Below are 15,419 nucleotides of genomic sequence, written 5' to 3' on the forward strand. Positions count from 1 at the left end.
GCTCATGGGCTATATTGAGGGCTGAGTCACCAGCCCGCGCCTGGGTCAGGCTGAGTGTCACTGGCTGCTGGAGCCTGAGTCAGGCCCCGATTTATCCTGGAGAGCAACAGGCTCCGGTTTCTGAGGACGGTTGCGGGGGGGTGACGGGAATCATCCTTTGGCACTCTGTACCCTCCTCTCCTCTGCCAACCATTCACTTGATCCCCTGGGGCCCGCACACTGACCTCTCCTGGAGCAAGCTCTTGAGTCAGAGGGAAAGCAAGGGAAGCTACGCTGGGAGTTCCTTCTCCCCTCCCTGTCTTCCTCTGGCCTCTCCCACCTGAACAGAGGTGCTCAGCTGGCTGGGGGACCTCAGATAATGCCTGCAAAACAGGACTGTGGACCATTAGGGTCTGTAAAGGGGCTGTCAGCTCCGAGCTACCTCACCTTAACCCTTTCTCCTCCCCAGCAGCTCAAAGAGGAATGCATCCTTTCTCAGATCTGTGTCTCAGTTTACTCACCAGGGATTCAGAGGCAGCACTGCTGAACCCTGAGCCCTTGGCACATCAGGTTGGCTGTCAGAAGTCGGCCTTTGTACATACACAGTTCCCTTCTGAGGCCCAGTTGTGTGTCCTAGGAGCAGGGCCTCTCTCCACAGGAGAGCTCAGCCTCTCAAGTGTATGGACACGGGTGCCTGATGGGTGGATTTAGCCATGAGTTGAAGGTGGCTTGGGGAGAATGAGAGTTCTAGAGATAGGGAGAAGGGGTTGCCAACAGGAGAGTGGAATTCCTGAGCACCTCGTCACAGGCAGCCAACAGAACATGAGCCGCATGGCCCAGGCTATTTATACCTCGCCTGTCACTATCAGGGTCCCCAGAGCTCCCCCCACCCCCAGCCACGCACAGCAGGTCCTTTTGCTCTTTCTGGTCCCTTCTCTACTCCTCCCCTTCCCTACCTAAGGACCAGGCAATTTCATTCAATGAGAAGAGAAAGTATTCATAGACCCCTGTCATCATAAGTATTGCCCCCACAGAACCCTGACACTTTTTCCTCAGCTCCATAACAGGGGGTGCCCTCATTGGCCCTTGGGGGAAAGAGCCCCCAAAGATGCTCACTATCCCTTCTTTTACACCAGGTCTAGGGGTAGAAGAGGAATTAGATATAATGATTCATCTAAAAGGGCCCAGAACCTTCCCTGGCTTGAAGAAACTTCTCAGGCTCAGATATGGCCTCCTAGCCAGCTCAGCTCGACTTACTAGGTCTGGAAGGATGGGAAAGCTGAGGACGCATGGCTTGAAAAAGGGGGAACTGGGAGATATGGCTGCATGTATGTTACAAAGTTGCAGAATGGATCTTCTCCTTATAGAAATATGTTCTTTTAGGCCGGGCACGGTGGCTCACGCCTGTAATCCCAGCACTTTGGGAGGCCGAGGTGGGCAGATCACCTGAGGTCAGGAGTTTGAGACCAGCCTGACCAACATGGAGAAACCCCGTTTCTACTAAAAATACAAAATTAGCCGGGCGTGGTGGCACATGCCTGTCATCCCAGCTACTTGGGAGGCTGAGGCAGGAGAATCGCTTGAACCTGGGAGGCAGAGGTTGCGGTGCGCAGAGATCATGCCATTGCACTGCAGCCTGGGTAACAAGAGCGAAACTCCATCTCAAAAAAAAAAAAAAAAGAAATACGTTCTCTAGCTCTTTCTCCTCACCCCAGGCCAGAGAGTGTGTTTGGATGCCTTGGTTTCCCTGCTGTTCTATTCCCCAGGCCTGCAGCCTTTGGCTTGCCCTGAGTGCAGCTTTGCCTGGCATCCCGGCTGACTCCCTTGGGCTCTCCCTGACCACTCTGCCCCTGGCCCTGCCTACCTGCCTGGTCACATTTCCCCCTGGCTGCTCTGGCTGGGGGTCTCCCTGTTTCTGCCTGGCTGACCCACCCTTTCCCTGGCAGGATCTGCCCTGTGGCCCAAATGGGCATGTTGCCCAGGGAGCTCCCTGGCACTATGGGGGAAGAGTCTCTCCTTCCCCTCTTATCATCTCAGTTGAGTCAGACTTGGGGTGGGGGACACACAGTGTGAGTCACTGGGTACCCTTTTCCTGAGCTCAGCTTCATTCTGAGGCGATGAGGCCAAATGGGCTGGTGACAGGGACACTGAGTCAGGGGCAGGGGCCCCGGTCTTACCCCTGGGCCTCTGGATTTGGGCCCTACCTGAGGCTTTTCTATCTGTAAAGTCAAGCAATGGCTGGGAGGCACACACACACCCCCGCCCCCGCCCGGCTTCTCCTTCATTGGCCTGGGCTTCCTCTCAGGCCATCTCTGCACAAGCACACACACTTCCCTTCCCTGTCCACAGGTGGACAATGCCCTGGGCTAGGAGCCAGCAGCCCTGTCAACAGCCTGCCACCAACTAGTCTAGAAAATTCTGTCAACACCAGATCAGTGGGTTTTGCCCTAATCACTGGCCTCAGTTTCCCCATTTACCTCTTTAGCCCGTGCGGGGTGTGGAGGGAGCATATTTCATTCCTGACAGTTTGGTGTGTTGGGTGTGGATGGAGAACTGTCGGCCCTCCCCGCCACCTTCCAGCGCGGCAGCACCGGGGGCCCAGAGGGTGGGCGCCCTCAACCCCGTCCCGCCGCTCGGGCGGTGCGGGGGCGGGGCGGCGGGGGCGGGGCGTCCTGTGCGGCGCGGCCCCCACCCGCGGGCCGGGCGGCATTCCTGGGAGGCCGGCGCTCTGACGTGGACCCGGGGGCCGCGGGCGCGGCGGGGGGGCGGCGGTCCGGGGGCTTCTTAAACCCCCCGCCCCGGCCCAGCCCGCACTTCCCGAGCACCGCTCCGCCCCTGGAGAGAGACAGAGCCAGAGAGCGGCCGAGCGCCTAGGAGGCCCGCCGAGCCCCGCCGAGCCCCGCCAGCCCCGGCGCGAGAGAAGTTGGAGAGGAGCGCAGCGCAGCGCAGCGAGTCCCGTGGTCGCGCCCCGACAGCGCCCGACAGCCTCAACCCCGGCCCTAGCCCCGGCCGCACCCCCAGCCCGCGCCAGCATGATGAACAACAGCGGCTACTCAGACGCCGGCCTCGGCCTGGGCGATGAGACAGACGAGATGCCGTCCACGGAGAAGGACCTGGCGGAGGACGCGCCGTGGAAGAAGATCCAGCAGAACACATTCACGCGCTGGTGCAATGAGCACCTCAAGTGCGTGGGCAAGCGCCTGACCGACCTGCAGCGCGACCTCAGCGACGGGCTCCGGCTCATCGCGCTGCTCGAGGTGCTCAGCCAGAAGCGCATGTACCGCAAGTTCCATCCGCGCCCCAACTTCCGCCAAATGAAGCTGGAGAACGTGTCCGTGGCCCTCGAGTTCCTCGAGCGCGAGCACATCAAGCTCGTGTCCATAGGTCAGTGCGGGGGGCGAGGGCACGGGCGCGGCGGGGATAGGGTCGTCCCATGGGGCAGGGGACACAGGTGCGGGGTGGGCGCGCGGGGAGCTGAGAGACAGGGCAGAGGGCACCCTCCTGGTACAGAGAGAAGACCCTGGCTCCAGCCCTCCCACCCACCGACAAGGGCCACGGGCACTGCCTGCACACCCCTCTGGGGACAGCGAGCACTCCCTGGGTGCCCCGGGGAGTCCAGGCCTTAGGGTTTGCGAGCCCTCCAGCTGCCGCCTCCCTATGCACACTCCCACCGCCCGCCTCCGCTCACCGTCCCCTTTCCCTCCATCGGGCAACCCTAGCCCACACTTAGGAGGACAGAACCAGTGCCTGTCACTGATTCCTGGGGGCATCTCCCCGCCCCCAACAAAACAAGTGGCTCCCCAGCTTCACAGCCCCTCCGCGGGCCGGGAGAGGGCTGAAGACAGGTCCCAACCACTGCCCGCGTCTGCGGGCTCTCGGGCCGAGGGGAGCTGGCGCGGGAGGCCCTCTTCGTGCATGTGCTCAGCAGCTGGGTTCAGGCCCGGGGGCCAGGACAGGCAGGGCCTCAGAAACCTAAAAAGGCACTGAGCGAGCGCGGGGAGACTTAACCCCTGACTGTCCTCCTCCTGCTTCAGCCTGCGGTGGAGGGGGCTTCCGCAAGTCCAGGCCCTGCCCCAGCCCACCCCCTACCCCGGGATTGGCTGCAGCTAACGGTCTGGGCTGCGGGGAGGGAGGGGAAGGCCTGTGGAAGGGAGGAAGTCATTGAGTGTAACCAGATTTGGAAGGTGTGTAGTGCAGGGTGGGGGCGGGGAGGCACTCCAGTCTTGGGAGCAGAGACGCCAAGGGTGGGCTTGGAGTGGCAGGAGGCTGTCCTGCCCTCAGAGTCCTGCAGTCATCCCTGAGGCTGGGGGCCTGGGGAAGACACCCCGCCCACCCCTGTGGAGAGCTCTTAAGAACCCTGCTGGGATTTGCAGGACAGGGTCCTTGGACGGTGCACCCCACGGCCCCAGGAGGGGAGTTTCATGTGGGGCCAGGTGGGCCCCACACAGAATGTTCCCTGAGATTTCTCCAGATGACTTGATGTCTGTCAGCCCCACTCTCCCTTGGGGCCATCTCTAGGCCTCCTGATATAGCAGCTGAGGTCAGCCTGGGGCGCCCCATCCAGTCCCCTCCCTAGCCCTTACCCCCTCCTGCCCCAATACTGCCCCCCCACCCCACCCGCCTGCCCTGTCCTGGAAATAGCCCTGCCTCCGTGACACAGCAGATGTCTCTGAGCTTTCCAGAAGGACAAGGCTGAGGGCAGGGGGTGGGGGAGGGAGCCTGGAGTGCGTAGTGAGACTGAGGGCTACATGATGGAGGCTGAGGGGTCAGAGAGGAGTCAGTCCTGGGCCGGCATCCTCAGCAGGCTGGGTTTTGAAAGGCAGGACTGACTGTCCCAGGTGGGGTCTGGGGGAAGAGCCGGAGGCTTCGGCAAGACATATAGGAAACCGCTCAGCTTTCCCCTCCCCTCCAGTCTGCGGGGGCTCCCGGCCCCTCTCCAGGCCTTGTCCTTCCTGAGCACACCTCTCCCCTCCCCCGTGGCGGTGCCTGGCTCCAGCCCCCTTGGCTCAGCCGAGGAGGGGCCGGCTCAGAGCAGAGGGGAAGAAGCAAAAGCTGGTTTGAGGGCAGGAGGGAAGCTCCCTGGTTCTCGCTGGGAGGAAGGGGAGGCAGTCCCCATTTGGGCCAAGTGGCTCACTGGCGCTGATGAGATAAGCTGTCAGCAATTCAGCTGCCGGTCCCAGGCTGAGGCCGGAGGGGAGGGGACACCGGCGGCGCCCAGCTGGGGCGCCCCCCAGTGAGGAGGTCCAAAAGGGCTGCCCCACGAGGGAGGGGCATCCTGCTTCTGCTAGCTCCCCTACTCCATTTAGTGGTGGGAAGGGGCTGTCCATGGGGCCTCCTTCTGAGTATTGTCTCAGCGCTGAAATCGAGCATCTGGGCACCTCAGGGGGTGTCAGAAAGACTCCCCACTTCTCTTTCTAGGAGGGAATTCAGGGTCTGGAGTAGCAGCTGGGATCCAAGTCCACCTGAAGAAGGGGCACTGAGCCCAGGTTAAAGGAGCTGTGCCCTTCATATCCCCACCACCTTGTCCTGGCCCCCCATCGCCCCTCGTTCCCTCCGAACAAAGAGGCCTATGAGGCAGCTCTGTCCCGCAGCTGTTCCCCAGTTGCTATTCCTTCTCCTGGAGCCAACAACCAAGGGAGGGGCTGGAGGGGGCAGCAGCTGTCCCAGCACCTCCCTAGGCCCAGCCTTCTCCTCCCCCTCCATTCGAGGCCTGGGGTGGCCTCGGAAACTAGCTGTCTGGCTCCTCCCACTCCTTTGGGGGTATCCCTAGGCAGATGGAGAAGTGGCTTGGTGAGCCCTGGTGGCGCTGAGCTCCTCTCCTCTGCCTGGCCTCCGAGAGGGAGGAGGGAGAGGGAGGTCATTGCTTCCAGAGTGGGACTTGGGGCCCCACTGCCCTTCTCCTGCCCCAAGCCTGGACCACTTGCTGTCTGGCCCAGGGCCAGTTGCTGGGGAGAAACTTCCCTCTCCAGCAAATATGAATGACCACCCTCCCCATATACACACCCCCCCAACCCCTGCAGTCTCAAGGCTTCCTGCCCAGGGGTCTGGCTCCAGTTTGCAAGAAGTACTTCTGGGCATGTGAGCTTTGGAGGCTGTGGGGGTTGTGAGAGGCTGGGGGCACGGGGGCATCCAGACTGTGTGAAAGTGTTGGAGCCTGTGTGTTTGAGAGAAAGCACCGGGAGGCAGGGAGTGAGTGTGTCATGGAATTTGAAAGCTGCCAAACCATTGTGCTGCAGTGGAGCCAGGGGAAGGGGGCGGGCTGGGGAGCTGCTGGGGAAGGAAGGATGAATCAGTGACAGGGTGGGGGAGCCCGGGAGGCCAGAGCCCCAGCCAGAGGGACAGGGAGACTGAGGCACCCCTCCCGGGGCAGGTGGGAGTGGGGCAGGGGATGCCCTGGATTTCCCAGGCTCTTGATCTCCTAACACTTTCCCCAAGATCTGGGGAAGGGTGGAGGGGAGAAGATGTGTAAGGGGAAGGCTCCACTCCACCCTCTCCCATCTCTCAGGCAACATCAGTAAACAAGACCGAGTCTTCCACCCCCTTCCAGCCTCCTGAAAGCAGTGCTTTGGGAAGCTGATAGATTTCAGAACTTCATTGCCCTTTACAAGTAAGCTGAATTCCAAAGATCTGTCTACGTGCTAGGCCACCCCAGGCTTCTGGATATCTCTTTCTGATTGTTAAGGGGGATCTAGCCCCCCCCCCCAAATCTTGAGGAACCAGTTCTGGCTCAAAGGATTCCTCAAAGGAGGTGATGGGTGGAGTGTGTCAGCTCCTGAGGCTGGAGTCCCTCTGGCCCCCAGCCTTTGACAACATGACTTTCAGGACTTAACTGAGAATGTGTTGGACCCCACCCACCCACCCCCGCCCCACTATCAGAACCCCTTGGTTTCTAAAGCCTTTTCTGGCATTCGGGGTAGAGTGTGAGTGGAAACTTGTCCTGCTCCACTCCAATTTCAGTTCTTAAAATATTCATTCAACCAATATTTATTGAGACCTTACTATGTTTAAGACCTTCATTGTAGAAAGATAAAACCTAGTGTCTAGAGTGAAAGAAACCAGACCAAAAAAAAAAAAAAAAAGAGTATACAGTGTGTGATTCCATTTATATAACACTCTAGGAAATACAAAGTAATCTATCGTGACAGAGAGCAGATTAGTTGTTGCTTGGGATGCAGGGACAAGGACGGCAGGAGGGAGGGCTCACAAAGGGATGTGTGCAAGGAAACTTTGGGGAGTGATGGATGGTACCTTCGTTATTCTTCATCTGTGGTGACGGCTTCGTGATATATCCATAACGTCAAAGCTTCTCAAACTTCATTCTCTAGCGTGTGCAGTTTGCTGTATGTCAATCGTAGCTCAGTAGAACTGTTAACAAAACAAAAAGGCTCTGCCCTGGGAGCCTTACAATCCCACAAGGCCAGACAGAAACCAGGTAATTTCATAGACAGAAGGCAGACTCACTTGCTGTAGCTGAGGTGAGGGTACCTTCCAGAACCACAGGAACACAGAGAAGCAGCCTTCTGACCAGAAGGGCCCCATAAAGGACTTGGCATCTGAATGGGGCCTTGCAGGAGGGAGAGGGTCAGGTAGGCAGAGACTAGAGGCCTGACCCCAGGGCTCTGGCCCGAGGAGCTGCACAGGTGAGGGAGGGTGCTCTGGGGCAGTGGAGGGTGGGGTGCCCCTGAGTCAGTCTGTGCCCTCCCCTCTGCAGACAGCAAGGCCATCGTGGATGGGAACCTGAAGCTGATCCTGGGTCTGATCTGGACGCTGATCCTGCACTACTCCATCTCCATGCCCATGTGGGAGGATGAAGATGATGAGGACGCCCGCAAACAGACGCCCAAGCAGCGGCTGCTTGGCTGGATCCAGAACAAGGTGCCCCAGCTGCCCATCACCAACTTCAACCGTGACTGGCAGGACGGCAAAGCTCTGGGTGCCCTGGTGGACAACTGCGCCCCCGGTGAGTGGGCCAGCGAGCACAGCATGGAGTCCTTAGCTCCCAAAGACAGAGGGGACAAGCTGGGGCTGCCAAGGCGCATGGTCATCGGAATGCACACCCTGGGGCCTGGGGGGCAGGATCCCCGGCAGGGTTTGTCCTCCTCCAGCTGTGGCTCTCCGCTGGCTGGCGGCAGGCCCTACCTGATGAGTGTGCCAGATTCCGCAGAGGAAGGAAGAGGTTTAAAACCCCTCATTTTACAGACAAGGACACTATGGCCCAGAGAGGGCGGGTGACTTATCCAAGATTACACAGCTTATCCGTGGCAGAACCACCTAGAGCCCAGGGCCTGGACTCCCCGCCCCATGAATTTTTTACTGTGCCACGAGGCACTATTCCTGCCGAGCTGAGAGAGAGGCAGTGTGGTGACCAGGAGTTGTAGGAAGACCAGGAGTTAGATCCAGAGAAGGCTCTTCTCTGGGAGACCCTGGGATGGCTTTGAGAAGGGGTTGAGGCTCAGGATGATGAGGGATGAGGCCAGTGGGGCACTGCCTGGTGGCAGGTGACCCAGCCTTGCCCCTTCTCCATGTAGGTCCTGGCCTGGTCAAGTGGAGGCAGCTCAGGGGCCATGAAAAAAGCTGAGGCATCACTGGCTAGAATGTACCCCGTGGACAGCTCCCTTTCTGCCCCTCATCTCTTGAAAAGATAGGTTTTCTCCAGGAGTCACAGCCCCTTGGGAGAATCCTCCTCCACCCTGGGGTCAGCCGGGGAGCAAGGGGTGGGAGGCGGGGGCACAGCCTCCTGGGAAGCATTCCCAGCTGCTGAGCCATGGCCCATAACTGGTGTGACTGCCAGCAGTGAGCTCAGCTGTTCCAGCCAGTCATGGATTCCACTTGAGCCGGCCCCCTCCCCGAAACGGTGTGCTGTCCCCCTCCTCCAGCTCTGGCCTGAACCATGCGCCCCCTCACCTGCACCCTTCGTAGGAGTGATCTGGGGCTGCCTCAGCGTCCTTCCTGTTGGGAGGGCAGGGCTCCTGAGGGCTGCAGAGGAGAAGTCATTCTCTCCCCACAGGCCTTTTAATGCCTCAGTTTCCCCAAGTGAGCAGTTAGAAGGAATAGAGAGTCTTATACCCTAAGACTGGTGTGGAAAGTGTTTGGAGATCTAGGGCTTCAGGGCAGCTGTGAGGAGGCCTTCTAGGGGGGATGGGTCAGGGGCATATGTGGGACAGGCACTCTGACCTCCTCTGCCCACCCCTGAGAAAGCTGAATGAGGCAAGCGATAGTGGAGGGGGGTACCCTCCCAGGGTTTGGGGTTCAAGGTCTGAGCTGGGGCCTGGGCAGGCAGGAGGCCGGCCAGCAGGGCTGGTGCCAGGCTGCGTCAGCCAGGGCAGAAAGGCTTCATTGTTGGTGGTGGGGAGGGCTGTCGTGCTCCTACGTGGTGAGGGGCCTCGCAGCTGATGGGGTCAGCAGGAACCTGGCTGGTCGAGGCCTAGAGCTGGTGGGAAGGGGTGTGAAGCCACAGCCTCCGAGGGTGTGGGTGAACAAATGCCCTGCATCCTGGCTGGCTGGCTGCCCCTCACCATCGTCTCCCTCCATCACCTCTCCAGGTCTCTGCCCCGACTGGGAGGCTTGGGACCCCAACCAGCCCGTGGAGAACGCCCGGGAGGCCATGCAGCAGGCCGACGACTGGCTTGGGGTGCCCCAGGTACATGCGCAGATGGGGCAGGGGCGAAAGGGGGCAGGGGCAGAGGTTGGGTCTGTAAGTTTACCTGGCCAGGGTGCAGGGGTAGACAGGCTGCTAGGAAAACAGGGCACCATGTGACATCACTCCTTTCCATCGCAGGTCATTGCCCCTGAGGAGATCGTGGACCCCAACGTGGATGAGCATTCTGTTATGACCTACCTGTCCCAGTTCCCCAAGGCCAAGCTCAAACCTGGCGCCCCTGTTCGATCCAAGCAGCTGAACCCCAAGAAAGCCATCGCCTATGGGCCTGGTATGTGTGAGCCCCTGGCAGCCCTCCTGGGCAGCTGGGCACATGTAGGCTCTCCCTGAGTAACCTGGGCTCTGCTCCTGCCCCGCAGGCATCGAGCCACAGGGCAACACCGTGCTGCAGCCTGCCCACTTCACCGTGCAGACGGTGGACGCGGGCGTGGGCGAGGTGCTGGTCTACATCGAGGACCCTGAAGGCCACACCGAGGAGGTATGCAGAGGCCACTGGGGACAGAGGGATTCGCTTGGGATTGGAACCAGAGAGCGTGGGGCCAACAACAGGAATGGCCCGGAGGTGACTGCCAGAGCCACACACTGTGCTGTGCAGTCTGGGGAAGGTGTCACCATGGGGGCTGAGTGGGGCTGGGGTGCATAAGGCGCTGTGGGGTCAGGAGGGACTACGGTCTTTGGAGAGGCTTCCCATCTTTTTCCTTCCCAATAGGCCAAGGTGGTTCCCAACAATGACAAGGATCGCACCTATGCTGTCTCCTATGTGCCCAAGGTCGCTGGGTTACACAAGGTATCTCCCTCTAGGCCCCCCTGCCTGCCCTGCTCTTCACATCCTTGTCTCCAGCTGCATGGACCCTTCTCTCAGCCTGCACCTCTCTCCTGCCCAGAGCCCCAGCTGCCCGCCTCTCACCCTCCTTGGCGTGGCTGTGCCCCTCTGCCCCCTCTCAGGACTGCTCTCCCCTAGAAGCTAACCCTTGACCTCTGACCCCTAGGTGACCGTGCTCTTTGCTGGCCAGAACATTGAACGCAGTCCCTTTGAGGTGAACGTGGGCATGGCCCTGGGAGATGCCAACAAGGTGTCAGCCCGTGGCCCTGGCCTGGAACCTGTGGGCAATGTGGCCAACAAACCCACCTACTTTGACATCTACACTGCGGGTAGGATGGGCCCCAGGGGGTGCAGGCGGAAAGCCCCTGACCATGTGGGGCTGTGTGGGGGTGGGGGGAGGCTGGGGCAGGGATGCTAGCCAGAGGGTGGGAAGCCTCAGGGTGAGGGCACCGGGGCAGCTGTGGGTGTCCAGAGTGGGTGCTGACAGCCTCTGTTTTCGGCAGGGGCCGGCACCGGCGATGTTGCTGTGGTGATCGTGGACCCACAGGGCCGGCGGGACACAGTGGAGGTGGCCCTGGAGGACAAGGGTGACAGCACGTTCCGCTGCACATACAGACCTGTCATGGAGGGGCCACATACCGTGCATGTGGCCTTTGCGGGTGCCCCCATCACCCGCAGTCCCTTCCCTGTCCATGTGTCGGAAGGTAAGGGCCCTTCACTGCTCCCCACGGTAGCCCTTACCAAAGCCAGAGGCTTGCAAGGGGCAGGAGGAAGAGCTGGGGCGGGGCTCTGCAGAGACCCCCTCCCTGCGTCCTCCACCCCACCCCCAAGGTGGCTGGAGTCCCTAAGAGCACGGCTGGGAGGCCACAGTGAAGGGTCCCAGAACATGTGCCACCCTAGGAGGGCTGAGCGGAAGTGACGGGGCTGTATGGGTGGAGGCATATCTGGGGAGTACTGCCCGAATGCCAAGCCCTCAGGTGGTGACTGCCCCGCTTGTTCTCTCCCTGCACTCAGTGCCCATCGTCCACCAGGCCAAGAGAGTGATGCCACGTTAATGCTCTCCAGTGGAGGCGGGGCCAGGCACGGCCGTAGCTGACTGGCCTCACCTGTGCTGTGTGGCATGGCCCGGGCAGTGTGGAATCGCCCCCCTTCCATGGCATTCTGTGGCAGGTCCCAGGTTCCATGCCGTTGTCTGTGTTCTGTGGCAGATCTACTGTCTTTGCCACTTGCCTGGTGATTTCTGTGATGAAACCTGGGCTCTGAGCCATTGCCTGTGTTCCGTGGTACCCCTTGGGCGGTGCCATTCCCTATGGTCATGGTAGTCCTGGAATATGTGTCGTTGCCTGTTTCATAGCACCTGTGGGTTCCATGCCATTTTCTGGATTCCGTGGCAGGCTCAGATTCCCATTCCTTTGCCTGTGTTCCATAGCAAGGCCTGGGCTCATTGCCACTGGCCACGGTCTGTGGTAGGCTGATGTCCACACATTGCCTGTGTTCTATGGCAGGCTTTGAGTTCTATGAAGTAGCTCTTGTTCTGTGGCATTGCTGGATGTTTTGTGGCATGACTTAGATCCTAAGGTTGCTTTGGTGCCCTGAGAGGCCCAGAGGGCTCTAGATGGATGGCCTTGGGGTGGGTAAAGGGGCCTTCCCTGTCTCTCTGAGCCCACTCTCCGCCCAGGCTCTGCCATGCATTTCCCCAGTGGCACTGGCTCGGAAGCTTTCTTGTAACCTGCCTGATCTGGGGCCTGTAGCCAGCTCCAGCCCAGCAGCCCTGGTTGTGCTGGGGGCACAAAGGGCTCCAGAGCAGGGCTGTGGGCCACTGCCTGTGCCTGGGAGGGGTTAGAAGGACTGTGCACAGGGAGGTGGGGGCTAGTGGTCCAAGGCCTCTCAGCACCCCCAACCTCCTTTCTCTTCCTCCCCTAGCCTGTAACCCCAACGCCTGCCGTGCCTCTGGGCGAGGCCTGCAGCCCAAGGGTGTTCGTGTGAAAGAGGTGGCTGACTTCAAGGTGTTTACCAAGGGTGCCGGCAGCGGGGAGCTCAAGGTCACGGTCAAGGGGCCAAGTGAGTGCCAGAGCCCAGGGTCGTAAGGGTGGGGCTGGGAGATCATAAGGGAAGTATGGCCAGTGGTTCTGACTCCCAGAGGGCAGTGACAGCCAGCACCACAGCTCCACAGTGACCAGAGGCACCCCAGAATCTCAGGCACATTGTCTCCTCTCTGCCTTAGATTCTTGGTCTGCAAGCCAGGAATGATTCTCTCCCCGCTAAATGCTATACGGGGTGTTATGCACAGGGATGACAAGTGTTCCCTGCCCTGAGTTGCAGCACTGCTCACTAGAGCACTGCCCTTGGGCTGGGTCCAGGTCCCAGTGGCTCCTTGAGGGGATTGAGGAGCTGGGACTTCAAGGATATTGATCTGCCTTCTTCCCCACCCTGCCCCCATCTCCTTAGAGGGCACAGAGGAGCCGGTGAAGGTTCGGGAGGCTGGGGACGGTGTGTTTGAGTGCGAGTACTACCCAGTGGTGCCTGGGAAGTATGTGGTGACCATCACGTGGGGCGGCTACGCCATCCCTCGCAGGTGAGTACCTTGCGGCCCCCCATGCTGTCCTGTCTAGGCCATCACAGGGAGGGATGAGGGGCAGTGGGCTGTGAGGGAGTTTGACGGGAGATGGAGGGGGACCTGGGGGGGCACTTCCTGGCATGGACACCAGCTCCCTGTCTGCCCAGCCCCTTTGAGGTACAGGTGAGCCCAGAGGCAGGAGTGCAAAAGGTCCGGGCCTGGGGTCCTGGTTTGGAGACTGGCCAGGTGGGCAAGTCAGCTGATTTTGTGGTGGAAGCCATTGGCACCGAGGTGGGGACACTGGGTAAGTGGCTGGGGGACAGGAGGAGGGAGTGCTGTGGGGGAGAGCAGCAGGGGACACTGTGGGTAATGAGTGCAGTGCGCATGCTGGGGAGTGCTGGGGTGAGCAGGGAGATAGGACATGAGGGCGGCTAGAGGGTAGCTGAGGGACGGAAGGGTCTTGCCTGATGCTGGACCCCCTGACCCTCCCCCACCTTGCCCCAGGCTTCTCCATCGAGGGGCCCTCACAAGCCAAGATTGAATGTGACGACAAGGGGGATGGCTCCTGCGATGTGCGGTACTGGCCCACGGAGCCTGGGGAGTACGCTGTGCACGTCATCTGTGACGACGAGGACATCCGAGACTCACCATTCATTGCCCACATCTTGCCCGCCCCACCTGACTGCTTCCCAGATAAGGTATAGTCCCATCTCACACACACCTGCCCCGGGGGTGGGGCGAGCTGGTTCTCCTCCCGTCCCCAACCCAGCCTTCTTCCCTCTGCACAGGTGAAGGCCTTTGGGCCTGGCCTGGAGCCTACTGGCTGCATCGTGGACAAGCCCGCTGAGTTCACCATTGATGCCCGTGCAGCTGGCAAGGGAGACCTGAAGCTCTATGCCCAGGTAGGTCATTGTCCAGTCTCTGCTGCCCTTACTACCCATGGCAGGGACCCTGGAAGGCAGGGCCAGGCCAGAGGCAGAGGCCTCCCAGCAGGAAATGACAGCATCACAGAAGATCAGGCAGGACTGATACTCATGGGCCCATCAGTACCATGGAAAATTTTAAATTTTGTGTTTTCTTAACAATGATAACCTAAAAACGTATTTTACCAAAGAGTCATTTTTGTGCTAATTTGTAATTGAAAGATTGTTTCATTGAATAAGACATTGGTTTCCCAAGTCAGTTTCTCAGACGGGTGTCCATTGACCCCTAGAGGTTAATGAACATATTCCTGAAGATCTAAGAGGGTGATTCTTCTTTGAAAGGCTCATGATTCAGTTTTAGGAACATAAATGTAGCCCACGCTCTTCCTGTCCAACACATTTCAGAGCTGAGGAAACCTAGGCTGGGAGAGCAAGCCATACAGATGGCCTTGAGCCAGGCTCCCAGGGTGGGCTCTGGTGGCCTCAGTGGCTGGTGTGGGGGCGGGAGTGCCAGCTTGTTGGCGGTGGGAAAGGAGGCGCTGGGTTCACCTGTGGCCAGCAGAGGGCGCTCTGCGGAGGCCACAGCTATGAACTTTGCTTGGGTGATGCCCACAGGACGCGGACGGCTGTCCCATCGACATCAAGGTGATCCCCAACGGCGACGGCACCTTCCGCTGCTCCTATGTGCCCACCAAGCCCATTAAGCACACCATCATCATCTCCTGGGGAGGCGTAAACGTGCCCAAGAGCCCCTTCCGGGTGCGTCCTCCCAGCCTTCCCCGTGCCCACCACCAGGGGTCCCTGAGGGAGGGCGGACCCCTCGCTGGAGTCCCTGTTGTCCCTGGGCTCAGGCTGGGACTGAGGCTTGGGCTGGTGCCACTGAGGCTGGGGCGGGTGCGCTGGGCAGGAGGATGAGCCTTGAGGGAGGGCACCTCGCTGAGCTGCGACCCCTCCCGCAGGTGAACGTGGGCGAAGGCAGCCACCCCGAGCGGGTAAAGGTATACGGCCCCGGCGTGGAGAAGACGGGCCTCAAGGCCAACGAGCCCACCTACTTCACGGTGGACTGCAGCGAGGCGGGGCAAGGTGCGCCCAGCCGGAAGGGGCGGGTCTGGGAGGGGGCGGGGGTGAGTCGGGTCAGGGGCTGAGCCCGACTCGAAGCGGTGCCCGCCTCTCTGCAGGCGACGTGAGCATCGGCATCAAGTGCGCCCCAGGCGTGGTGGGCCCTGCAGAGGCTGACATCGACTTCGACATCATCAAGAATGACAACGACACCTTCACCGTCAAGTACACGCCACCGGGGGCGGGCCGCTACACCATCATGGTGCTGTTTGCCAACCAGGTACCCAAGCTCCTGGGTACTCACAGCGACGTGCACCTCCCAGCTCTAGAAGGCAGCTGGAGATGCTGTCACTGGGAACAGGGAGGGATGATTCCGCAGACATGGTGGAGCCCTACCTGTGTGAGGCAGGGTGCCTCAGA

At 60.2% G+C, this 15,419-nt stretch overlaps 1 protein-coding gene across 2 annotated transcripts in view; it reads left to right on the top strand.

The window, feature by feature from the left end:
- The first annotated feature begins 2,789 nt into the window (after positions 1–2,789).
- Positions 2,790–15,419, top strand: part of FLNC (filamin C) — a 28,754-nt gene continuing 16,124 nt past the window's right edge. For both annotated transcript variants that reach the window (XM_032761653.2, XM_032761654.2), the window contains exons 1-16: positions 2,790–3,363; positions 7,691–7,939; positions 9,522–9,619; positions 9,758–9,908; positions 9,997–10,115; positions 10,347–10,424; positions 10,627–10,789; positions 10,964–11,164; positions 12,384–12,521; positions 12,909–13,035; positions 13,185–13,321; positions 13,522–13,715; positions 13,806–13,919; positions 14,556–14,699; positions 14,900–15,023; positions 15,119–15,279. In XM_032761653.2, the coding sequence (XP_032617544.1) occupies positions 3,012–3,363; positions 7,691–7,939; positions 9,522–9,619; positions 9,758–9,908; positions 9,997–10,115; positions 10,347–10,424; positions 10,627–10,789; positions 10,964–11,164; positions 12,384–12,521; positions 12,909–13,035; positions 13,185–13,321; positions 13,522–13,715; positions 13,806–13,919; positions 14,556–14,699; positions 14,900–15,023; positions 15,119–15,279 (2,550 nt within the window). In that variant the 5' untranslated portion in view covers positions 2,790–3,011. The remainder of the gene's footprint in view (positions 3,364–7,690; positions 7,940–9,521; positions 9,620–9,757; positions 9,909–9,996; positions 10,116–10,346; positions 10,425–10,626; positions 10,790–10,963; positions 11,165–12,383; positions 12,522–12,908; positions 13,036–13,184; positions 13,322–13,521; positions 13,716–13,805; positions 13,920–14,555; positions 14,700–14,899; positions 15,024–15,118; positions 15,280–15,419) is intronic.

Source organism: Hylobates moloch, unplaced genomic scaffold (assembly GCF_009828535.3).
Source record: "Hylobates moloch isolate HMO894 unplaced genomic scaffold, HMol_V3 SCAFFOLD_1, whole genome shotgun sequence".
Lineage (NCBI taxonomy): Eukaryota > Metazoa > Chordata > Mammalia > Primates > Hylobatidae > Hylobates > Hylobates moloch.